Source organism: Panthera pardus, unplaced genomic scaffold (assembly GCF_024362965.1).
Source record: "Panthera pardus isolate Hobbes unplaced genomic scaffold, ASM2436296v1 HiC_scaffold_27, whole genome shotgun sequence".
NCBI lineage: Eukaryota > Metazoa > Chordata > Mammalia > Carnivora > Felidae > Panthera > Panthera pardus.
The window spans coordinates 88,733,302-88,756,962 of record NW_026526843.1 but is presented as its reverse complement, the minus strand read 5'-3'; the positions used below and the strand labels follow the sequence as shown (position 1 = coordinate 88,756,962).

Below are 23,661 nucleotides of genomic sequence, written 5' to 3'. Positions count from 1 at the left end.
CCCTCTGACCACTTACTTCAGATGGACCAAAGAAGTCCCCTGCTGGAAAGGAATTCAAGTTTTCAAGTGTCAAATATTTATTTAGCCGCAAGGTATGTAATGAAATGTGCCTGTGATCCTAGTAAAACAGATAACGAGAGTGCCCACAAGTTCACACTGTGCAATGATAATGGGAAGTGAAACGACTTGCTCTGGAAACAGGCTATCTTATTAAGAACTTTCGTTACCGTTTCTGTGAATTGTCTGTGAAGAAGATGGGGGATTTGAAACAAGTTGCAACGTCACATCTTTTCGGTGAACCCAGCAGGTCAGCTATCAATAGCCAACAGTATTCTTAAAAAATACATGTGAAATCTGGCCAATTGCTAGGGAAAGGTGGTTTACTACTAAACTATAAGGAACTGCTATTTAGCTACAGCACTGGAGCCAGTTTTATGAAATTAGAGATTGAAGAACAATCTTCTGAGACCTAAATATCTATTTTTCCTGCTCAAGTTCATATACAAACTTGCTGTCTTCAGGTCAACGTTCCTGGAAGCCTTTGAGTTAGATGCCCCAGGAAAGCTTTAGCCTAATGGTAGAGCACTGAAATGTTAGCTTAAATCAAGCTTCAGAGAATCACGATGAGGTCTTAAGAAGGGGCCCAGCTGGCTTGGGAATATGCTACTGCAACTCAATCAATTATGCAAGTTTTCTTCTGACAGCAAATAGCAAACTAAGCAATCACTTCATCTGGGCCAATTCAAGAGTTCTTGAGAGGGATGTGAGGTACTCTGGATTTTGATAGTGAAAGTTCCCCCAAAGGAGGCCCTCGTTTGGTTTAGGTTACAGTTGTCTGTATTCAGAGCTGCTTTTGTTTCAAGCCCATTCATTAGAACATCGCACTTACAGGGATTTATTTTTGAGACCAGGAAATTAAGACTTGCTTGATCTCCTAGTTCGGTCTAAAAAGACTCTCCTTTTTGGTGGCTTAACAATATAAGCCACTGTGGCAGATTCTGGGCAGTTGACAGCTCTTTCTGAGAAACTCCAGCAGTGGCCTCGGATGACCTGACATGACTGCTCTGTCGGCCTTTTTCAGCTGGCAAAGAACTCTAAAATTAAGCCCTGTAAGAAACAAATCATGCCTATTCTTGAGTAAGCAAAAGAAAGCATAAGGAAAAACCAGTTACTTTATTTCACTTTTCATCAAGCCTTCTGAAATAGGGTACTTTTTTTTAAATTTTTTCTTTTAACGTTTTTATTTATTCTTGAGACAGAGAGAGACAGAGCATGAATGGGGGAGGGGCAGAGAGAGAGGGAGACACAGAATCGGAAGGAGGCTCCAGGCTCTGAGCCATCAGCCAGAGCCCGACGCGGGGCTCGAACTCACAGACTGTGAAATCGTGACCTGAGCCGAAGTCGGACGCTTAACCGACTGAGCCACCCAGGTGCCCCAATAGGGTACTTTTTAATACCAGATCCAAGCATCTGCCCACCTGTGAGGAATGTCACTAGGATGTGAATTTCTTTTCTATTAAAAAAAACAACAAACTACTAACAACATTAAAAGAGTGCTGAAACCTCATTTCCTAATGTGCTTTTCTGAAGCATCTACGATAATAGTTAAATATAAACTAAATGAATATCTTATTAATTTGTGGTTTTACAAGAAAGCATTTACATCAAGTGTGTCACATAGTATTAAGTTACTGAGGCAAGACAATAATTTTTAACTTATGACGTGACTTTTACTTTGCATAGGTAAGCACTAAGCATTTGTGTGTTTTTTTAAGTTTTTATTATTTATTTACTTTTGAGAGAGCAAGCATGACTGGGGGAGGGACAGAGAGAGTGGGAGAGACAGAATCCCAAGCAGGCTCCACACTGTCAGCGCAGAGCCTGATGTGGGGCTCGAACCCACTAACTGTGAGATCATGACCTGAGCCGAAGTCAGATGGTTAGCTGACTGAGCCATCCAGGTGCCCCAAGCATTTGTACAAGAAACTGTAGTAAAAATGAATTTCCGTTGTGGCAAGTTAAAAGAGAACAAACGGGGCGCCTGGGTGTTTCAGCTGGTTAAGTGTCTGACTTCGGCTCAAGTCATGATCTCATGGTTTGTGAGTTTGAGCCCTGTGTTGGGCTCTGTGCTGATAGATCACAGCCTGGATCCTGCTTCAGATTCTGTGTCTCCCTCTTTCTCTCTGCCCCTCTCCCACTTGCTCTGTCTCTGTCTCTCAAAAATAAACAAACACTTAAAAACATTTAAAAAAAAGAACAAAATGATCTGGCAGAAGAGGTTTTAATGAGATAACGTGTGAAGGGTCACAAAGAGAAGAAAGCAACTATGATGAATGCTGCAAGCCAACCCCAACAAATATTCTTCAAGGGAGCATACCACATTCCTTTCTGGGGGAAAACTCCTCCTTTCCTTGAGAACAGCATGAAGAAGAATCAGTGCTTGTTGCATTTTGATGGCTTTTGGAACATTCCTTTGCCTTCTGGTAAAGTTGACCGTGGTGCCATAAAAAGAGAATGGGAAACACTGGGACCAGGGACAAGCTGATTCATTATTCTTGGAATTTCAGAGTAAATTCCAATCCCTGGTTTAAGAAAGTAATTCATTTGAACAAATAAGGGAACTAGAGAGATCCTGCAGTTAATCATGCTTTCAGTGAAAATCACAGTCCTCTTCACAAAGATGTAGAACATAGGAGCTAACTTGGAGCCTGCATAGAGCAACTGCTTAGGGATAGAACTGAGGCTGAATTCCCTACTACTGGATAGCTTTATTTTGAAAATTTGGTTTTTCCTGTTATAGAATTGTCTACCATAAAACACTGATACTGGATGAATGGATAAACAAAATGTGGTGTATACATAAAATGGAGCAGTTCTCAAATACCTGATTTTTTTTTTTTTAGTTTATTTATTTTGAGAGAGAGAGAGGGAGAGAAAGAGTGTGCTCTAGTGGGGGAGGAGCAGAGAGAAGGAGAGAGAGAATCCTAAGCAGGCTCCACAACCTCAGTGTAGAGCCCAACACAGGACTTGATCTCACCAACTGTGAGATCATGACCTGAGCCAAAAATCAAAAGTTGGAGCTTAACCAATTGAGCCACCTAGGTTCGCCTCAAATACCTGATTCTTGATCAACATCACAGTACTCCTCAAAACGATTGTTCTATTTCTCTTCCTTCTCTCTCTCTCTCTCTCTTTTCTCTTGCTCAGATACTCTCAAAACATCTTCATCAAAAGGAAATGATTATCCTTGCAACAAAGTAAATGAATATCAAGGCATAATGTTAAGTGAAAAAAGACGGACTCAAAAGGCTACAGTGTTTGATTCCATTTATAGGACATTTTGGAAAAGTTAAAACTATTGGAACAGAAATCTGATTAGTGGTTGCCAGGGACCAGAGTTGGGGGGAAGAGGGTTGACTATTTCAGCTTTTAAAAGGAAGGAGATTGTGATACATGCTTTGCATGGATGAACCTTGAGGATACTACATTACGTGAAATGAGCCAGTCACAAGACAATAGATATGGTATGATTCCACTTACATGAGGTATCTACACTAGTCATATTCATCGAGGCAGAAAGTAGAATGGCGGCTACCAGCAGCTAGAGGGAGGACGAAATGGTGAGTTGCTGTTTAACAGGTACAGGGTTTCAGTTGCAGAAGCTGAAGAGAGTTGTGGAGATGGACGGTGGGGATGGCTGCACAACAGTGTGAATCTACCTAATGTCACTGAGCTGAACCTTAAAAAATGGTTAAAATGGGGGTGCCCGCGTGGCTCTGTCAGTTAAGTGTTCAACCCCTGATTTCAGTTCAGGTCATGATCTCACGGTTCGTGGGTTCAAGCCCCGCTATCAGTGAGGAGCCTGCTTGGAAGTCTCTCACCCTCTCTCTCTCTGCCCCTCCCATGCTCACACTATCTCTCTCAAAATAAAGAAACATTTTAAAAAATGGTTAAAATGGTAAATTTCATGTTATATTTTACCACAGTAAAAGGACAAAAAATTGCTATTATGTCAAATCTGTTAAAAGGCTGTGAACTCTGGGAAATGACAAATATGTATTTGCATGTAGAAGAAATGAATAACTAAAACGTTGCTCTGAGAAGGTACCCCCTCTTATTGAAAAGTATATAAAATCATGTGATTTATAATGTTTTTAAATAAAAAAGATAATCTGGACTTCTTTCATGAGGCACAGCTACACATTGGTTAAGAAGACAGTTCTTGGGACAGAAAAACAAATTTAGCATTTTTAAGTCAATGAGTGGTAAATTCTTAGCCATAAAGTGAAATATTGAAAGGAGGAAATCAGTGTGATGACCCTGTGAAACCTAAAAGGATGACCCCCCCACCCCTTAGTGGGCTTTGGGCACTGCTGAGGGCAGTCTGGCTTTGCTGGACTGGTGCCAGGACACAGGGACAAATCCAGGAGACACTGGAAAGTGGTGTCATAGTGGGAACAATGGATTACAAATGACACAGTGGGATCCATGGTACACTGTAACCCACAGCACATGGAAGGAACTTCCAACAGTGCCTAACCTTAAAATAATATATAAAAGCAGTAAAATAGATTTTTTTTTAAATAAAAGGGAATTCTTTCTCATTTATTATTTTTAAAAGCTTTATTGGCCAGGGGCAGGGGGCACCTAGGTGGCTCAGTTGATTAAATGTCCGACTCTTGATCTTAGCTCAGGTCATGATCGTGAGAGTTCATGGGTTGGAGCACAGGCTCTGTGCTGACAGTGCGGAGCCTGCTTGGGATTCTCTCTCTCTCCATCTCTCTCTCTCCCCCTCCCCTGCTCATGTGCACATGTTCTCTTTTTCTCAAAATCAGTAAACTTAAAAGAAAAGCTTTTTCATTTACAAACTGCACAGTTTGCCCATTGTACATGTATAGTTTGAGGATTCTTAGTAAATCTATACGGTTGTACAACCATCATCTCAACGCAGTTGTAGAACATTTCCTTCATCCCCAAGAGTTCCCTTGTGTTATATCTAAGAACTCTTTGACTAATCCAAGCTAATGAAGATGTACTCCTACATTTTCTTTAAAGTAATTTTATTTTAAGCTTAAAATGAATCTATGATCCATCTTGTAGTAATTTTTTGTGTGGGATGTGAGGTTAAGGGTCTAAGTTAATTTCTTTGCATATGGATATCCCACTGCTTTAGCACCATGTTAAAACAAAACAAAATACAAAACACAACATAACAGGGGCACCTGGGTGGCTCAGTCAGTTAAGTGTCTGACTTTGGCTCAGGTCATGATCTCACGGTTCGTGGGTTCGAGCCCTGTGTTGGGCTCTGTGCTCACAGCTCAGAGCCTGGAGCCTGCTTCGGATTCTGTGTCTCCCTCCACCCTGCCCCCTCTGTCTCAAAGAAAAATAAACATTAAAAAAAAAACCCAAAAAACCCACAAACAACAAATCATTTATTCATTACTCACTAAATTGCCCGGACACTTTTGCTGAAAAATCAACTGACCATGAATGGGAAGGTTCATTTCTGAACTCTGTTCCGTTCAACTGATCTGTAAGTCTATCCTTACACCACTACTGTACTATTTGCATTACAGTAGCTTTGTAGTAAGCGTTGAAAACAGTCTCCTAACTTTGAGCTTCTTTTTTTTTCAAAACCGTTTTGGCATTTCCATATAAATTTTAGGATCAGCATGTCAACTTCTACCAAAACAAAAAATTCTGCTGAGATGTTGACAAGGACTGTCTTGAATCTATAGATTGATATGGGGAAAATTGCCACCTTAACAATACTGTTTTCCAATCCAACAATCAATCTCTTTATCTCCATTTATTGAGACCTTCTTTACTTTCTTTCAGCAACATTTGTAGTTTTCAGTGTATGAGTTCTCTTATACTTTTGCTCAATTCGCTATTTTATTCTTTTTGATGGTATTGTATTTCTTTACTTTTACTTTCACATGATTTGCTGCTTGTATGTAGAAATGCAGTTAATTTTGGTATATTGATCTTATACCCCGCATTCTTGCTAAACTTGCTTATTGGTTCTAGCGGATTTTTTGTGTGGATTCCTTAGGATTTTCTACATACAAGAATATATCTCTGTGAGAAGATGGTTTTACTTCTTCCTTTCTTATCTGCATGCCTTGAATTTTTTTTTTCTTGCTTTTTTACTGCACTGGCCAGGACCTCCAGTACAATGTTGAATAGAAATGGTTAAGAGCAGACAAACCTTGCTTTGTTTCTGCTTGTATTCGTTTTCTACTGCTGCTTAATGAATGACCATATACTTAGTAGCCTTTTTTTTTTTTTTTGGCTAAGTTTGTGGGTAACTTCATTAAGAATGAAGAAAAACTACTTTGAAAATACTCAGGATATATGCTATTTCTAGCTCTCTTTACGCCAGGGACTTTGTTGCATGGGGCAATTTTCTTTTTTTTGTTAATTTTTTAAAAAATGTCTATTTATTTTTGAGAGAGAGACAGAGCGTGAGCGGGGGAGGGGCAGGGAGAGAGGGAGACACAGAATCCGAAGCAGGCTCCAGGCTCCAAGCTGTCAACACAGAGCCCGAAGTGGGGCTCGAACTCACAGACCGCGAGATCATGACCTGAGCCGAAGTCGGACGCTCAACTGACTGAGCCACCCAGGCACCCCTCATGGGGTAATTTTCTATTGATGCTAATACGTGGGTACACTGATAGAAACAGGCACAGGAGTTTTGCCCATCCAGTCAGACACAGTGGAATGAGAGACCCCTTTTCCCCAAGTGAGCAGCAGTGTGCTTCAGTCTCCAGGCCCCAGGAGGCAAAGTAGCACAAAGGTGACACCACTGGCCCGCCACCTGGCTGCTCTCATATTTGCTGAAGCTCATGATTAAGACTCGAAGGGACCCTGAGAAGGTCCCAGTAGTTCAACTGCTGAAGGTGCTCAGAATATTCTAGACATTTAAGTCTAACTTGACTGGACTACAAATTCATGGGAAATTTAGCTTTGGCATTTCCTGACTGGTAATCTGTTTAAACATCCAAACTTAACAGTGTATCAACTTACTTCTCAAACCGCAAATTGCTGGAAAACATCAAATCACTGCAGAAGTTCCATTTTTTTTCCCCCTTTAGGAAACTTCGGAGTTCTAAAAATATGCTGTTCCCAAATAGGACTACTAATTTAATATCATCTCAAAAAACCAAAATAGTAAATCAACAGTTGTAGTTTTCCAATGCTGGATAAAAAACCCTCTCTAACTCTCCCTAAACAGTAAAAAACTATAATAAAGATGTCAGTTATACAAAATATGCAAGATTCCAGACACGGATTTATTTCTAATGTAATATCTTAAAATACCAGTTAATCTATAATAAAAATCTACATATAAATCAACATAAAAAGTGCTAAATTAAGCTGCCACTGCAATGAGTTATTAATCTAATCAGAAATTGAACATAATTTTAGGACTTCCCACAAAAATAATCTTAATTAGGTGGGGCATCACATTTACTATGGAAACAGCCGTCTATAACGAATGTTAACAGCTGTTCAGAGGTATGACAGATGGTGGGTGAATGTTTAAAACTAGTTGTCAAAGTTTGGCAGACAGAGATAAATGTGTCATTTAACAATGTTTTATGACATTGTTGACTTACAAAGTAAACATTTATTCTGTAATAGCAAAATTTCTACAAAAAATTGAGAAGACTGTGAATCACCAGCAAATAACACTTGCAAAAGGCTTTTTAACTGAAAAAAAAAAAACTCTTGATTTTTCGGTCCAAAAACGCATCTGTCATCTGACAATCCAACGTATCACATACAAGTGGCAAGCCAAAACTAACTCAAAATATCATTAAGAGTCAGAAGTACACCCTAACACCAATTCCCAAGCAAGCTCACTGAAAGAATGATGGGGTAACATTTCATTATTTTATATTAAATCTGTGTAACTTACATTCACACCTGAAGAATCAATTCAGGGCAAAATCAGGTTTCCAGGTGGTACTGGGCGGACTACTCTCCCCTCAAAATTCACGTCTATGTGGAGCCTCACAATGTGACCTTATTTTGGAAATAGGGTCTTTGAAGATTTAATTAAGATGGGGTCAGACTGGATTAGGACAGGCCCTAAATTCAATGACAAGTGTCTTTATAAAAAGGTCGTCACAGAGTCACAGGCACATAGAGAAAAATGCCATGGGCAGTCGGAGGCTGGGACTGGAGGGGTGTATCTACAAGCCAAGGAACCCCAGGGATTGTAGGCAACTACCAGAAGCTCAAAGAGGTATGGAAGGAGTCTTTCTTGAAGCTTTTGGAGGGAGCATGGCCCTGCTGATGGCTTGATTTAGGACTTCTGGCCTCCCAGACTGTTATTTGAAGCCACCCAGGTCGTGACACTTCGTTGTAGCAGCCTCAGCAAGCTCATACATGTGCCAAAATACATTTTACTGAAATTGATCTGCATATTTTATACACAGAGCACCTCTGCACCGGTGCTTTTAATTTGTGAGAACAGACATATGGACCAAGCTAGACCAAACACCGTTCCTCGTCAAGCCTCTTTAGTTCTCCCAGAAAAGTGAGTAGCAGCATATGTGTGCCAGGTAGAACTGGTTGGGGAGCAAACATTTAGAAATTTCTGGATCGGTTTCTTTTTCTTTTTTTAAATTTCTCACTACAGATTAAACTAGAGGTGTTTTACTAGAGTTCAAATCATAAAGCATTTCCCCTTTTAGTGCAACCACAGTATTTCTCCTTTTGTTTTAATATAAATTCTTTCAACACAACAGATGTTTTGTTTCCTCCAAATTCTAATAATATTTCTGTTGCATTTTCAGCTTACTATTTTAAAGGCATGACTAGGGGGTGCCTGGGTGGCTCAGCCGGTCAAGTGTCAGACTCTTGACTTCAGCTCAGGTCATGATCTTGTGGTTCATGAGTTCGAGCCCCACATCTGGCTCTGTGCTGGCAGCGCAGAGCCTGCTTGGGATTCTGTCTCCCTCTCCCTGTCCTTCCCCTGCTTACTGTCTATCTCTCAAATAAAAATAAACTTAAAAAAAACAAAAGGCATGACTAGAAAAAATGAAGTCCTAGATGATCTTGTAGGAACTTAATCCTCTTTTTGTCAGCTTAAAAATTATGACCTCAAACTTAGCTGCTTAGAGTGTTAACAGGAATTATTTAAATAAAATAAAGATATTTTATAAAATGGCTCAGTGGGGTTAAGTGACAATCAATCCATGGGCCACAAAACTATGCCACTAGGTGTCACTACTTGGAATCCTTAAAAATCAGTGTTGACTCTGTAAAACAACAATTCCCATCCAAGCACAGGCTATGGAACATTATTAGAAGGAAGAGCAATGAATGGTCAAAATTTGAAAAGCTTTTTCTCAAGAGTTGGTCATGCCACGTTCCTTTTTGCGTAAGCACTTAAGTGTTAAAAATGGTTTCAATGGTTAGACTTCTCTATATGGCAGCTACTTGAAAACTTCATTGATTATATTACTGAAACACAGTCTGAGACAAGGGCTTAATGAGCCATATTTATGGGCTGGAGATCATGAGGGCACATTCTAATGATGGCTCAGTTCATTCATGACAATTAAGCTTCTCATTGAAGGAGGAGCCAGTCTGGATCTTCAGAACCCAGCACTTCCCAGGGAATGGCCTTACAGTGAAGCCATTTCAGGGGGTTTTGAGATTCGTGTGTAGTGCTTGTCCGCAAAATCCTGCAGACATGGTGTCTTTTTACCGGGCACAGCTCCTTTTCAGTCCACTCGCTCCTTTTCAAATTGACATGCACTGACAGGGTAGGTGCTGATACTATACACACTTTCTTAACTTTATAATTCATACGAATCCAAAGGAACTTTAAGTGTGTTTTTCCTCATGAAAATCGAGGAGTCTCTTCTGAAGCTGTTACAATGTCTACCCAAGAACGCAGCAGTTATTCAAAACACACGTTTTCAGTGAGGTCTGAAAAGCTTAGCACTGAGCAGTAAGTGGTGGCCTGGCTCAGTTCCAAAGTCCCGTTTGTGTCCGAGTATCTGCCCCTCCTTGTAGAAACTAGTGATGTCCTTGCATTTCCCCTGCAGTCTCCAGCTGGCTGTGCTCAGATGCCTTGTTACACTAGTCAGAAAAATACCACCTTGAAAAACAGTTTGGGCCTCTCTGAGCCTTAAATGACAAAAAGGCCTTGATCTTTTAGATCCGTAGATCTTAGCAATGACCTAACCACTGATTACATTGAAATAAACCAAATCTCCATGCGTTGCTGCAGCTTCTTTCAAATATCCCACTTGTGGGGCACCTGGGTGGCTTAGTCAGTTAAAGCATCTGACCTCAGCTCAGGTCATGATCTCGTGGTTCATGGGTCCAAGCCCCACATCGGGCTCTGTGGTGACAGCTTAGAACCTGGAGCCTGCTTTGGGTTCTCTGTCTCTCTCTCTGCCCCTTCCCTGCTTGTGCTTTGTATCTCTGTCTCTCTCAAAAATAAATAAACATGAAAAAAAATCCCACTTGCTAGATCTAGTAAAGGGCAGAACTTCTGCAGGGAATTCACTATTGTGAAAACCTTCTGCACTGCAGGAAGCAATGATAGACGACAGGAGATATTTAGCCAATGAACAGAGGTCAAACTCTAATTGACATGACACAAAACAATAATGACAACTATGATGATGGTGATGATGAAGAAGAAAATGGAATGCTAAGCAGCGGTGGCAGCAGTGTCAAGAGCACTCCACAAAACAGAATGCATTTCAAAGGCTTTCTGGCGCCCGAGGAAAGTGACAGTTATTTGTAATTAAACTTAATCTGACATGTCCTCAAATTACCTAAGATAAATTACGCTAAAGAGAAGACCCATTTCCTTACCCTCATGAGTGCATTTCTTAGCTTTATTGGAGTACAATTGAGTAATATATTTAAAATGTACAACATGATATGATTCCCACCATCAAGTTAATCAACACATTCTTCACCTCACATATTTAACTTAAAAAAATGTTTACTTATTTACTTTGAGATAGATAGAGATAGAGAGAGAGAGAGAGAGAGAGAGAATGAATATCCCCATAAGGCCTGCACTATCAGCACAGAGCCCAACACGGGACTTGATCTAACGAACTGTGACATCATGACCTGAGCCGAAACCAAGAGTCACTTAACCAACTGAGCCACCCAGGAGCCCCTAACTTTTTTTTTCTTGTGAGAACACTTAAGTTCTACTCTCTTAGCAAATTTCATTACACAATACAGTCTATCAACTACAGTCACCATGTTATGCATCAGACTTTATTCATCATATAAGTGAAAGTCTGTACCCTTTTACCAACCTCTCCCCCATTTCCCACACCTCCCCCCCAGCATGGGGCAACCATCATTCTACTGTGTTTCTAGGAGTTTCACTTTTTTGTTTTGAAGATTCCACATGTAAGTGATACCATGCAGTATCTATATTTCCCTGTCTGGCTTAGTTTACTTCGTGCATGTTAAAACTATATTCCCCGGCTCTCTTGTAGCTAGGTAGGCATGTAACAAGTACTTGCCATTGAAATGTGGGCAAAAGTGATACAGCCCATTTCCAACCATGACTCTGCAAAATTCTCCATTTTTGTTCATCTGCTGCTGGGTGCAAATGATTCAGTGGAAGATTCCAAAACCCTGGGAGATAGCAGAACCACACAATGGAAGAGGCCCGATCCCTGGATGACTGTGTGGCAGATATTCCCCACCCCCACCCCCAATCTACCTGCACTGGACTCTGATGTGAGCAAGAAATAAGCTTTTATCCTGTTAAGGCACTCAAATTTTAGGATTGTGTGCTATGGCAGTCAGTCAGGCCTGATTAAGACAGACACTATGTAAAAAAGCCAAACTAATTTTTAAAATTTGATAATTAATTTGATTTGACTGCATTTATGCAAAGAAGTAACTGTAGGTTACCTATGACTGCACTCAGCGTGAACTTGGAACGTATGCAACACTCATAGGCTTAGCTTTCCCAAACTGGTCCTCGTCAACTTGACAGGGCTGTGAAAACAAGTTCTACACCCAAATTAGTTTCTGAAATGCTATTAGAGTCCCTCAGGTTTCTTTGCTATAGGGCATCTCAGAGCTGTTAATATACTAATATCCAGTGTGCCTGGGTGGCTCAGTCGTAAGTGTCTGACTTCAGCTCAGGTCATGACCTCACAGTTCCTGAGTTGCAGCCCCACCTCGGGCCCTCTACTGTCAGTGCGGAGCCCGCTTTGGATCCTCTGTCCCCCCCGCCTTCTCTGCCCCTCCCTTGCTCTCTGTCTGTCTGTCTCTCTCTCAAAAAAAAAACCAGTAAAAAAGTAGTAATATCCACTGTGAACCTATATAAGCGTAAAGAATGTAGCATTTCCCTAACTTACTTAATCGATAAATAATTTAACCAGTACATTTAAGATCTACCCCCTTCCCCCTCCATGGCAATGCCAATCACTCTCTCCCAGAGCAATGTGCTGTAGAACACATCCTGGGGAATGTTGCTTTAGTATAATTTGTGTCCTATGGTGGATTAATCAGCACCAAGAAGCGCTAGGCACCGCAAAGCAAGTAACATTCTCTTAATACGGAAGGTTTTTCGTGTAAAAAAAGACTAACACGTACTAACAGACTAATATGTACTAAGAAAGTTTGCACTGCTGAAGGCAACCAAGTTATCTAAGAAAGGCATGTTACTTAAAATGTGACTGAAATAAAGGCATATGTGAACTCCCAGCTTCTGATTTTGATTTGTATTTCAATCTGCTGTCAGTGGAGCCTGTCGTATTTAATGATAGCATATATTCTTATGTTTTTAAGGAGAAGACTGAGTCCATAAAAACCAGCAATGTTAAATATGAAATGTGTGTGTGTGAAGTAGTCTATTACACAGTATCTGGTTTACTTTTCTCTCTCTTATACTCATGCTTCAGGTATGATGTTTTAAAACATCTTTAGAGCAACAAAAAGCAAGCACAGCTAAGATCAGCGGATTCCCCTAAGAGAAACACACGCATACACAACATACATAAATAGACTTATATAAGTCTTTTCATGGTGACTTACCTTTGTACTATATATGCTTTATTTCAGTTATGAATCTATAATGGATGATTTCCCACATTTCTCACAGACTGAAGGCAACTGAAAATGGACTGTTAGGATGGATGCCTGGAAATTCATGTAAAGTAAAAAAGGTATGCTAAAAATAAATAAATTAAAAAAAGATAGACTTACATCTAGTAGTGTGTGAAGATGCTGATCCTGGAAAACACTGTGTAGAAAATCTAAGTCCTTTTCACTGCAGTCTGTAAGTGCGTGAATTTCTTCCAAGCTGTCCAGCACCTGTGAGACTGCTCCTAAGGGAAACAAACAGGAAACAGCCAGTATAGAAAGTCAATGTCAAACCAACCTTTGTAACCTAGATCTTGCACTTCAGAACAATGGACCAACAAACAGAACTTCAAAGGTTCATGTTTGTACTCAATAGTCTTCAATGAGTTTCATATTGCTTAAGGATAGAGTATTTTCAGTGAGTTTCTGTTTGTGACAATGTATTTGTGTGCTTCTCATTTTTCAAAGTACGTACATTGAAGCTGGTTTTACTTGCATTAAGGAAATGCATTAACTATAACTGAGTTACTGGAAGATCTGGGTGCAGCAAGTTATGCATTAGGAAGAGGGTGTCCTTTCCTTGACCATATGATGTTTTAAAATATTACAGAAATAACACAGGCGAGCCTTTCTTACAGGTATATTCCATCAAGAACTGAAGGCAAAGCCAGCTGTAAATCTGAGGGACAAGCCTTCGACTAGGTGCTCCTGCTGAGTAAAACAAGCTTATTAGGATTTTTAAGGCTGAAACTTAAGTTAGTAAAAATCCCAATGCATTCTTTCTCCTTCCTTTCCATACAAAGTCAAGAGAATCAAGTTGTTCTCAATCTGTTAGGCCCTTTTTATTCAAAAGACAAAGACAAAGGCTGAGCATATTGACTGACACTTCCAAATACCTTATTAAATATTAGGGCAAATCATTTCTGCAGGGCAAAGGAAATGGTAGTGTGATCACTTTCTTTAAAATTCCTTCTTATAACCTGGAATCCAGAGAGGCTTCAGTAGGGAAAGATATATACTGGGGAGTAACAAAGTCACTTACACAGCCTCAAAGAAATGATTATTTTCCTCTGCAGACAGTATGCAGATACCTACTCCAGAGAAAGAACCCTAAGAGGCTAGCTTCACAACATTCGTGTACACAGTGTTTGAGAAATTCTAACAGTAAGTGCCTCATTGCATATATAAGTCTTGGATCAGTTTTCAAGCAGTGGCGATTTTGCCCCCCATGGGGACATCTGGCAGTCTAGAGACATTTCTGTTGTCACAACTATGGTGGTGGTAGGGGGACAGTTTGTGCTATTATCATCTAGTGCGTAGAGGCCTGGGATGCTATTAAACATCCTACGATACTCAGGACAGCCCTTCATGAGAAAGAAGTATGCAGCCCAAAATGTCAATAGTGCTGAGGGTGAGAAATTCTGCTTTAGATCATGATAAAAAGTCTTGTATCTTTCTGTTCTGGAATTCTATGCTGTTTCTAATTACTTTTGGCCTTGGACCTCATCCAATTGCACGCACTTATTGGTGAGAATGTAAATTAGTATCACTTTCCCAGGAAGCAATCTGGTAACATATTTCAAAGAGCCTTAAAAATGCTTTTGTACTTGGACTTAGTAATTCCATTTCCAAAAAAACTACCTTAAGGAAAAAAATAGGAAAATGCAAAAAAGATTTATGTATGAGGATATTTATCATAGAAAATATCAAATAATTCAGAATGATTAAATAAAGTATAGAACATCCACAGAATGCAATATATAGCCACATGGAAATTACTTTGAAGAATTTAAAGACATAGAGAAATCCTCAATGATCTGAAATTCAAGAAAGCAGAATGCAAAACCACAAAAACTTGCATATTCCCGACTATGACTGAAAAAAATACATATACAAGCTCAGGAAAAAAACAGAATGAAATACACCAAAAGTGTAACAGCAGTGATCTTTACTTTCCTATTTATACTTCATTCTGTTCTTGTCCATATGTTCCAAGTTTTCTACAATGGAAAAAAGTTGCTATCTAAGCAACTGCTTTTTGCAGTATGATTTAATTATGGTAAAGATTTGGGGTGTAAGCCACAAATCAAGTGGTTATCCACGTGGAAATTACTGTGGGTATTTTTTTTTTTTACACAAATTTGACTTTTTGAGATAATTGTAGATTCATGTGCAGTTGTAAGAAATAATAAAGAGAGATCTCATGTACCCTTTACCCGGTTCCCCCAAATGAGAACATCTTGCAAAACTGCCACACAACATCACAACTGCGACAATGACACTGACAGTCAAGCTACAGTGTATTTTCATCACCAAAGGGACCCTTCATTTTGCCCTTCTACAGCCACTCTCATTTCCTCCTATCCTATCCCTTCCCAACCCCTGGTGACTAACTAACCTGTTCTCCATTTCTGTAATTTTCTCATTTTGAGGATGCTATGTAAATGGAACCATATGGTATGCAATCTTTTGAGATTGGCTTTTCTTGACCCAGCATAGATCTCTGGAGATTCATCCAGGTTGCTGTGTGTATCAATAGTTTAATTCTTTTTATTGTTGGGCAGTATTCTGCTACATGGATATACCACAGTTTGACCATTTGCCTACTGAAGGGACTGTGTGTGGATACTTTTAAATTTTGAATGATTATGCCTACGAGTCTCTTGGTATTCTTCAACTAAAAGCATTGAGGGGGTATCAAGGAGAATAAAAAAAAAAGGTACAAGGCACAAATCAGTCCTCATTTCCCTTGCTGTTTCTGAAAAGGCATTAACCAAATCCATTTCCTTCTACCTGTTCTTCTCGTGAATTTTACTCTGTTCTGAGTAGGGGAAAAAAAAAACAACTCTGGAAATTAGTTCAAAGGCAGCTCTCTCATCATCCCTTACTGAAAGCCTTGTAAAACAAGAGATGATGTGAAGGAATTAGTTCCAAATGTCCCACTGAGCCCCTGACCCCTGCACATCGTCAATAGCAGAGTTCAAGGATACCAGGTTTATGAAGTTACTAAAGCCAGTTCTAAACTTCCGGACTCACCAAACTGCAATAACAAAAATAACAACAAAATGTTTGTATACTAAAAAAATTCAACAGATACCACAGAAACCTAATTATCACTTTCATTCAGTTATCTTAGTGGAATCTTACCTAGTTTCTACTGTTTCTGCCAGTATCATTTATGCAGATAAATCATCTAGGTGGCAGTTTATTAATACTCTAAGATTAAAATAAAAGAACCTTGAGGTGCCTGTGTGGCTCAGCTGGATAGGCATTTGACTTCAGCTCAGGTCATGATCTCACAGTTTGTGGGCTCGAGCCCCACATCACGCTCTGTGCTGACAGCTCAGATCCTGGAGCCTGCTTCGGATTGTGTGTCTCCCTCTCTCTGCACCTCCCTCTACTTGTGCTCTGTCTCTTTCTGTCTCTCAAAAATGAATAAACGTTATAAAAAATATTCGAAATACATGGGGCACTTGGGTGGCTCAGTTGGTTAAGTGTCCGACTTTGGCTCATGGCATGATCTCGCGGTTCACGAGTTTGAGCCCCATATCGGTTTCTGTGCTGACAGCTCGGACCCTGGAACCTGCTTTGGATTGTGTGTCTCCCTCTCTCTCTGCCCCTCCCCTGCTCACGCTGTCAAAAACAAATAAAGAAACTTAAAAAATAAATAAATAAAACAACCTTGTATCTAGTGAATACCAAGAGGGCAAGTCTAACCACTGGGAAGCAATTCTGGCTGTACCAGACCAGGGCTGTATCACTTGTTGGTCTGTGAACTCCCAGGCTTCCATGTAATATCTGTTTGGGTTACCTTATGTGTGCACTTGTTCACTCTTTTGTGCTGTCAGGTCCTTAAAGCAGGTCTACATTTGATTCATTTTAGAACACCCACAAAGTACGCACTGAATTAAGTTCTAAAGAAACAAAATAATAACAGCAGCTCCCAATTCTTGAGTGTCTATTCTGTGCCGGGCACATCTTCAGGACAAGGCAGTAAGGTAGATATATATTACCTGACCTTTCTAGATGGGGAACGGAGGTTCAGAGAAGTCGAGGAAGTGGGAGAACCACGATTCAACCCCAGTATGTCTGGCTCTGAAGTCTATGTTCTGCCTGACCTACTACATGAATTGGCTGTATGTGGAGACATAGGAGAAATGTCAACAAGAAGCTACATGTGGTTTATGCATGGATATGGAGGCTAGAAAAGAACCTGAACCTTATCAGGTTAGAAAATAACCAAACCCTTTAGTGAACATTCCTACTTCTTGCCAGGTGCTAGGTGGGAACTTCTGAGAAAACAGGTATGATTCCTGGCCTTGAGGAAGGGGCTCTCAGGCTAGTGTGTTAAGCAGGCATACTATACCCTGAAGTAAATGATCTACAAGAGGAAAAAACAAAGTGTCACAGAAATAGGCTGCCTAGCGAGACCCTGGGACAAACTTAGAGAGGAGGTGGATGAACAGGAATTCAACACCTCCACCTGGGGTCTAATGTGCTCTGATGGACGAAGAGGATGCTTTGCTGGAAAGCACAAAAGCACAAAAGTATTGTTAGCCTGTGTTTCCAGTAGGCAACACCAACTGGGTCAACAGGTCTATTTAACCTCCTTGGATCTTGTCACCTTTTCTGAACTGATTTATATAGTCTTATCCTGTACCCAAATATGGTTCACTTTGGGGCTTTTCAATCACAAAAAGAAGCATTTCCATAGCTGTACTCAAGCTGCCTAATGCAGTTTCTGTAAAATGTCCCAAATTTTAAGTTCCTGAAATTAGGCAGGAAAATTACACTTTTTATTTCATTTCTCCTTTATCTTTTCACATTGAATAAATGCATAGTTTTGGTCTAACCTCAAAATCTTTCTTTACCCTTGATCATTGTAACACTTTCCACTGATATCTCTCTTTCTTTCTTTGGGTATGACCACCAGAACCACAGAAACACATTCTTCATCTAATATATACATACAACTGGTATCTGCAGTTCAACACCAAGCCCATCTAAATGTCCCATAATTTTTCAATTCATTATAAGATATATAGGTATACAAAGATACTTCTGGGCTTTTCCACTGCTATTTGTTTTGAACATTGAGGCAGTAGTAATAATTAAGACAACACAACACAGCGCGCGCGCGCGCGACACACACACACACACACACACACACACACACACACACACACACAGGTTCTTAACTGCTACTGGTATTTATTTTGTGGATTAATCCTGTCATATCTGAAAGAACTATTCACTTTCCTCAAACACTGAAAAATATGTTCTTTCCCCCCTATAAAACCTTTGAATAAACTTGTAACTGCCTTGAAAAAATTCAGTCAATAAATAGCACGAGTTCACCTCAGGGGGCAATATATTTAATGGCAGGACTGTAGGTATTCTATTCACTTTTGTATTCCAGGCTGAGCTTTGTTAGAGGGCTTTGCACAAAAAGACACAATGAAATGCGTTTGATTAAAATTATTTTTTTCTGAGTAAATTCTGAAGAATTAAAAATCAAGCATTATAATGCAATACCTAAGCACAGAAAACAGCTTATTTTACAGCGCAGTTTCTTTGAAGTCATAATAAAATTATTTTGCTACTTATGTTTGTGTAAGTTTATAATTTCCAAAGTGCTTTTATTTATTTTTATCAAAATTTTTTTTTCAATATTTATTTTTGAGAGACAGAGAGAGACAGAGCATGAGTCGGGGAGGAGCAAAGAGAGCGAGGGAGACACAGAGTCCATAGCAGGCTCCAGGCTTTGAGCTGTCAGCACAGAGCCCGACACATAGCTTGAACCCGTGAACCGTGAGATCATGACCTGAGCCAAAGCTGGATGACTGAGACACCCAGACACCCCTCCAAAGTGCTTTTATAGTCATTACCTCATGTGATTCCACAGTAACCCTGTCCTGTGGGCAAGTGTTTTTTTTAATTTATTTTTTTTTTAATGTTTATTTACTCTTGAGAGAGAGACAGAGCGTGAGTGGGGGAGGGGCAGAGAGAGAGGGAAACAGAATCGGAAGCAGGCTCCAGGCTGTCAGCACAGAGCCCAACATGGGGCCTAAACTCACAGCTGTGAGTGAGATCATGACCTGAAATGAAGTTGGACGCTTTACCGACTGAGCCATTCAGGTGCCGCAAGGTAAGTGTTTTTTATACTTGGAAAATTGGAGGCTCACCAGGGTCAAATGGCCACAGCAGTGAGCAGAAGAGCAAGTCCCAAAAGTCAGGTCTGTGACACTTAGTCATTCTACTACAGATGGACTCCACCTGAAATCATGTTTCACTCTCAGCAACACATCTGAATAATTTGCACTTGGTCATGAGAGGATGTCCAATTTCTATCCTCTCTTTAATCTCAATTTATTTCCCATATAAGGCTTATTTTTGTAGGCCTTAGTCCAAAACCTTCACAATGATAAATTAGAAGGAAACAAAGCCCTGCCTTCAGGCGAATATTTTATTTTCTGCCCAATTCATATGGTGATCAAGTATGTATCTAAAAATTAGGTTGATACGAGCACCTGCTGGCTCCGTTGGTTGAGTGTCTGACTCCCAATTTTGGCTCAGATCATGATTTCACGGTTCATGGGATTGAGCCCTGTGTCAGTCTGTGTTTGGGATTCTCTTTCTCCCTGTCTCTCTGTCCCTCTCCTGATCGCGGGTGTGTGTGCTCTCTCTCAAAATAAATAAACATTAAAAAAATTTAGGTTGATAATTATACACTTTAACTTTGAACATTTCCGCTTTTTCTAAGAACCATACTATGCAAACAAGTTTTGCAAAGGTTTTCTGCTACTATTAAGAAATAATAACCAAAAAGCATAAACTTGTCAACTGTTTTAAAAATGTTTTCAGTCTATTTCTTTAAAGAGGAATATGCTTTTAAGGCCAATAAAAACTTTGAGTCCAGAACAACTGCATCACAAGATTAGAAAAGTCTCATGAAAAAGTTGAGTAGAAATAATTCGAAAGGAAGAGAGAAAAATAAACAGAATGTTTAAGCTAAAAATTCTCAGTCTCAAAGTGGGCTGAGTCTGTCTTCTTAAAATTCTTTCCCCCTATGTTTTATGATGAAAAATTTCAAACAAATACCAAGTGGAAAGAGTTGTCCTCACTACCTACATTATACAATTGTCAGCAATTTGCAATATTTGCTTTATCACACATCTATCTATCCATCAATTCATGTCGTTTCATTCATTTCTTTTTTTAAAGTTTTATTTACTTTAATGAAGGGGTGCCACCCAGGTGCCCCTTCATTCATTTCAAAACGAGTGCCAGAGTGCACATCATCACTACACTGCACCCCTAAACACTTCAGCATAGATTTTAACACTTCTCTCTCACAGGTAAAATTTACAAAGTGAAATATACAAATCTTGAGTGTACTGTTTAATGAGTTTTGATAAATGTATATACTGCATACATCTGATAACTGCATACACACATGCATGCAAGTTGGTTCAGTAACAAAATATTTGTATGTGTATATTTAAAAAATTATATGTATAGCTATAAAATCCAGTATCACTGAGCAAATTAACCATCTGAACCTAGTCTAGCTTTTTCTGGAGTTACCAATTATCTCTCTCCTATTGTATTAGCAATCCCATTTATACAACACTGACTTCACCACACACACGCATTCATATCACCTACCCAATCAAATCCCTTACCTGTAAGCACAAGAGCGTTTTTTAAAAATCTGCTTACTAAAGTATAGTTTATTAAGTTCAAATTCACTAATATAAGTGTCTATTTCATCTTTCCAAAACAGTTCCCTCTTGTCCCTTTGTAGTCAAAAGCTAGCTTCCCCTTATCCCCTGGACAACAGCTTTTATTCCCACTGTACAAAGCACATTCTGGTTATCAATCAAGTTATAAGAAATAGTGAATCCTGTAATAGAAATTGTATTTTGGGCTTAAGCATTTGAACTATATGCAATTCAAGCTATGGAAACTTACACATGGTGATAAATCCTTTAGATTCTTTATGTATATAGGGCAGATGCCTCAAAATTTAGTATTAGTTAAAAAGAAGTACACCCTGTAAATGGATTCTGTTGGAGCACAAATGCTATAATTCTAATGCCATTATGCTTGTTAAAATAGTCTGTTTTCAGATAGCACCATTGTTGGGCACAGATTTGTCAAAGCACTTTAAATAGCATTCTGCTGGCTAAGTGCTCATTCATATAAAACTTTACAACTATGGAAAAGCACTACTTGATACCTCTAAGACGCTTTCACTTCCAAATGACATGATAGGTCTACTGATTGAAAAAAAAAAAAAAAAAAAAAAAGGAGAGACGTACTAAATCTGGAGAAACAAAAGCAGTTACGAATGGGAAGTGTCTCACATTGTAATAGTCTTTAAAATGTGGACAGCCTCTAAAACGGCCTCCAAGATCCTGCCTCCTGCTATTCACACCCTTGTATAATCAAATCCCTTCCCTGGAGTGTGGGCTGGACTCATTAACTCATTGTGATGAAGAGAACAGTGCAGAAATGATAAGACATCACTTCTGAGATGGCTTTTGTCTGGGACACTCTTACTTTTGCCCTCCCTTTTTGATCATTCATGCTGGGAGAAACAAACTTCTATGTTGTGAGCAGCCCTAGGAAGGGACCCATTAGCCAGCAAGGAACTGCAGCCTGTCAACAATAGTACAGTGAGTCTGGAAGAGAATTCCATCCCCACCCCTGCAGTCGGGTCTTCAGATGAGATTGCAGCCCCGGACGACAGCTTAACTATAGTCTCATGGGAGATCTTGAGCCAGAGGCACACAGCTAAACCATATCCAGATTCCTGACCCACAGAAAGCGTGAAAGGATAAATCCTGCTTTGAGGGGATTCATTACACAGCAACGGATAACTAACATACTGTGAGATTTTTGTATTAAATCAGGTGCAATTGGAGCTATGAGTAACAAATGCAAGACAATGTGACAATGTATCCAATTATTAGCATCCATATTTTCTGATTTATTTTTGTCTCTTATATACTTCCCCTCAGTAAGTACAACCTAGAGGTAAAGGTTTATTCTATTGTTTTAATGGAAATTACTGAAATAATTATAGATTATCATATACAATTGTAAGAAATACAGAGATCCCTTGTATACTTTGCTCAGTGTCCCCAATGGCAACATTTTACAAAGCTATAGTGTCATCACAGCCAGAATATGGACACTGATACAATCCACCCATCTTATTCAGATAGCCTTACTCTTATTTGTACTCATTTGTGTGTGTGTGTGTCTAATTTCTTACCTACTTTTTACGTTAATATTGTCACATAATCAAATTACATTCATTTGTAATTAAAATCTAGCCATTATATTAGTCTTTATAAATGGCCTTCCCAATGGTAAAAGTTGTTGAGACACATGAATTTGGGAGTTTATTCCACAGCTCCATATTAATTAACTAAAAATTCAGTCAATAATAGAGAGTAGTATAAACTGCTTATAGATGGTGCGATCGTCAAAGGAAAATTCACTTACCCTGAAAGCTTTCTTGAAAGCAAAACTATAAAAAAAAGTTACCTTTTCCCCCAAATTACCGTATTCGTGCTTGAAATTCAGATGTGAGGTAATAGTAAGTGCAGTTTAAATTTTAACACTGCCTGTCTTCCTCTTATGAAAGTGAGAAGTTAGTACTATTTGTATGGTAATGCCTCGAGAAATCAATACAGCCACGTTTTGATTTTGTGGTCAGGCAGTGTTAAAATTCACAATCAAACATCTAAACACAAACAGCCAAGGAAAAAGTCAAGCCGCTTATGAACCATGCAAAGCCAAACACTTTTGCATAAAAGATAAAGCTTAGAGGAAAACAAAGGGATACCTACTTTCTGCTGCTAGAAGTCCTAGGAGGAAGGCAGCATATGGACAAACAACAAACAGTATGATTTTAGAGCAAGCAGGTTATCGAGCTACAGTTGGGCCCTGTAGATGAGCCACAAGAAACATGGTCCCCCGGCAGAGCCCAAAGCAAATCCTTGTGTTCCATGAGCACATTCCTTAGGACTGATAAGTATTTCAGTCATTAAAACACTGGGATCGAGGGGTGCCTAGGTGGCTCAGTTGGTTGAGCATCCGACTTGGGCCCAGATCATGATCCCACAGTTCGTGGGTTCGAGTTCCTTGTTGGGCTCTGTGCTAACAGCTCAGAGCCTGGAGCCTGCTTTGGACTCTGTGTCTCCCTCTCTCTCTGCCCCTCCCCCACTCTCACTCTCTCTCTCTCTCTCTCTCTCTCAAAAATAAATAAACGTTAATAACAAACAAACAAACAAACAACAAAGCCACACTGGGCTCAGATTCTCACTTCTTTGATTCGAAATAGGAGAAAAGATTTCGACTTTGGATTAGTAAGTAACAAAGGAATAATACACTCTTCATCATGTGATTAAACTCATCAAATTCTAGTAAAAGTACAATAGGCTGATTTTGATAATCCGGATAGAAAAAATAATCTCTTACATAAAAATTGTTTTACAATGTAAATAGCATACCTAAACATGACGGACTCTTCTTTAGATGACAAATCGG

At 39.5% G+C, this 23,661-nt stretch overlaps 1 protein-coding gene across 13 annotated transcripts in view; it reads right to left on the bottom strand.

Moving 5' to 3' along the window:
- CASK (calcium/calmodulin dependent serine protein kinase) overlaps positions 1 to 23,661 on the bottom strand; it is a 232,040-nt gene that overhangs the window by 72,228 nt on the left and 136,151 nt on the right. For 9 of the 13 annotated variants that reach the window (XM_053891690.1, XM_053891693.1, XM_053891691.1 and 6 more), the window contains exons 9-10: positions 22,962 to 22,979; positions 13,222 to 13,343 (exon numbers count right to left, since the gene is read on the bottom strand). In XM_053891690.1, the coding sequence (XP_053747665.1) occupies positions 13,222 to 13,343; positions 22,962 to 22,979 (140 nt within the window). The remainder of the gene's footprint in view (positions 1 to 13,221; positions 13,344 to 22,961; positions 22,980 to 23,661) is intronic. The other 4 variants (XM_053891692.1, XM_053891696.1, XM_053891701.1 and 1 more) reach the window with 1 other exon arrangement.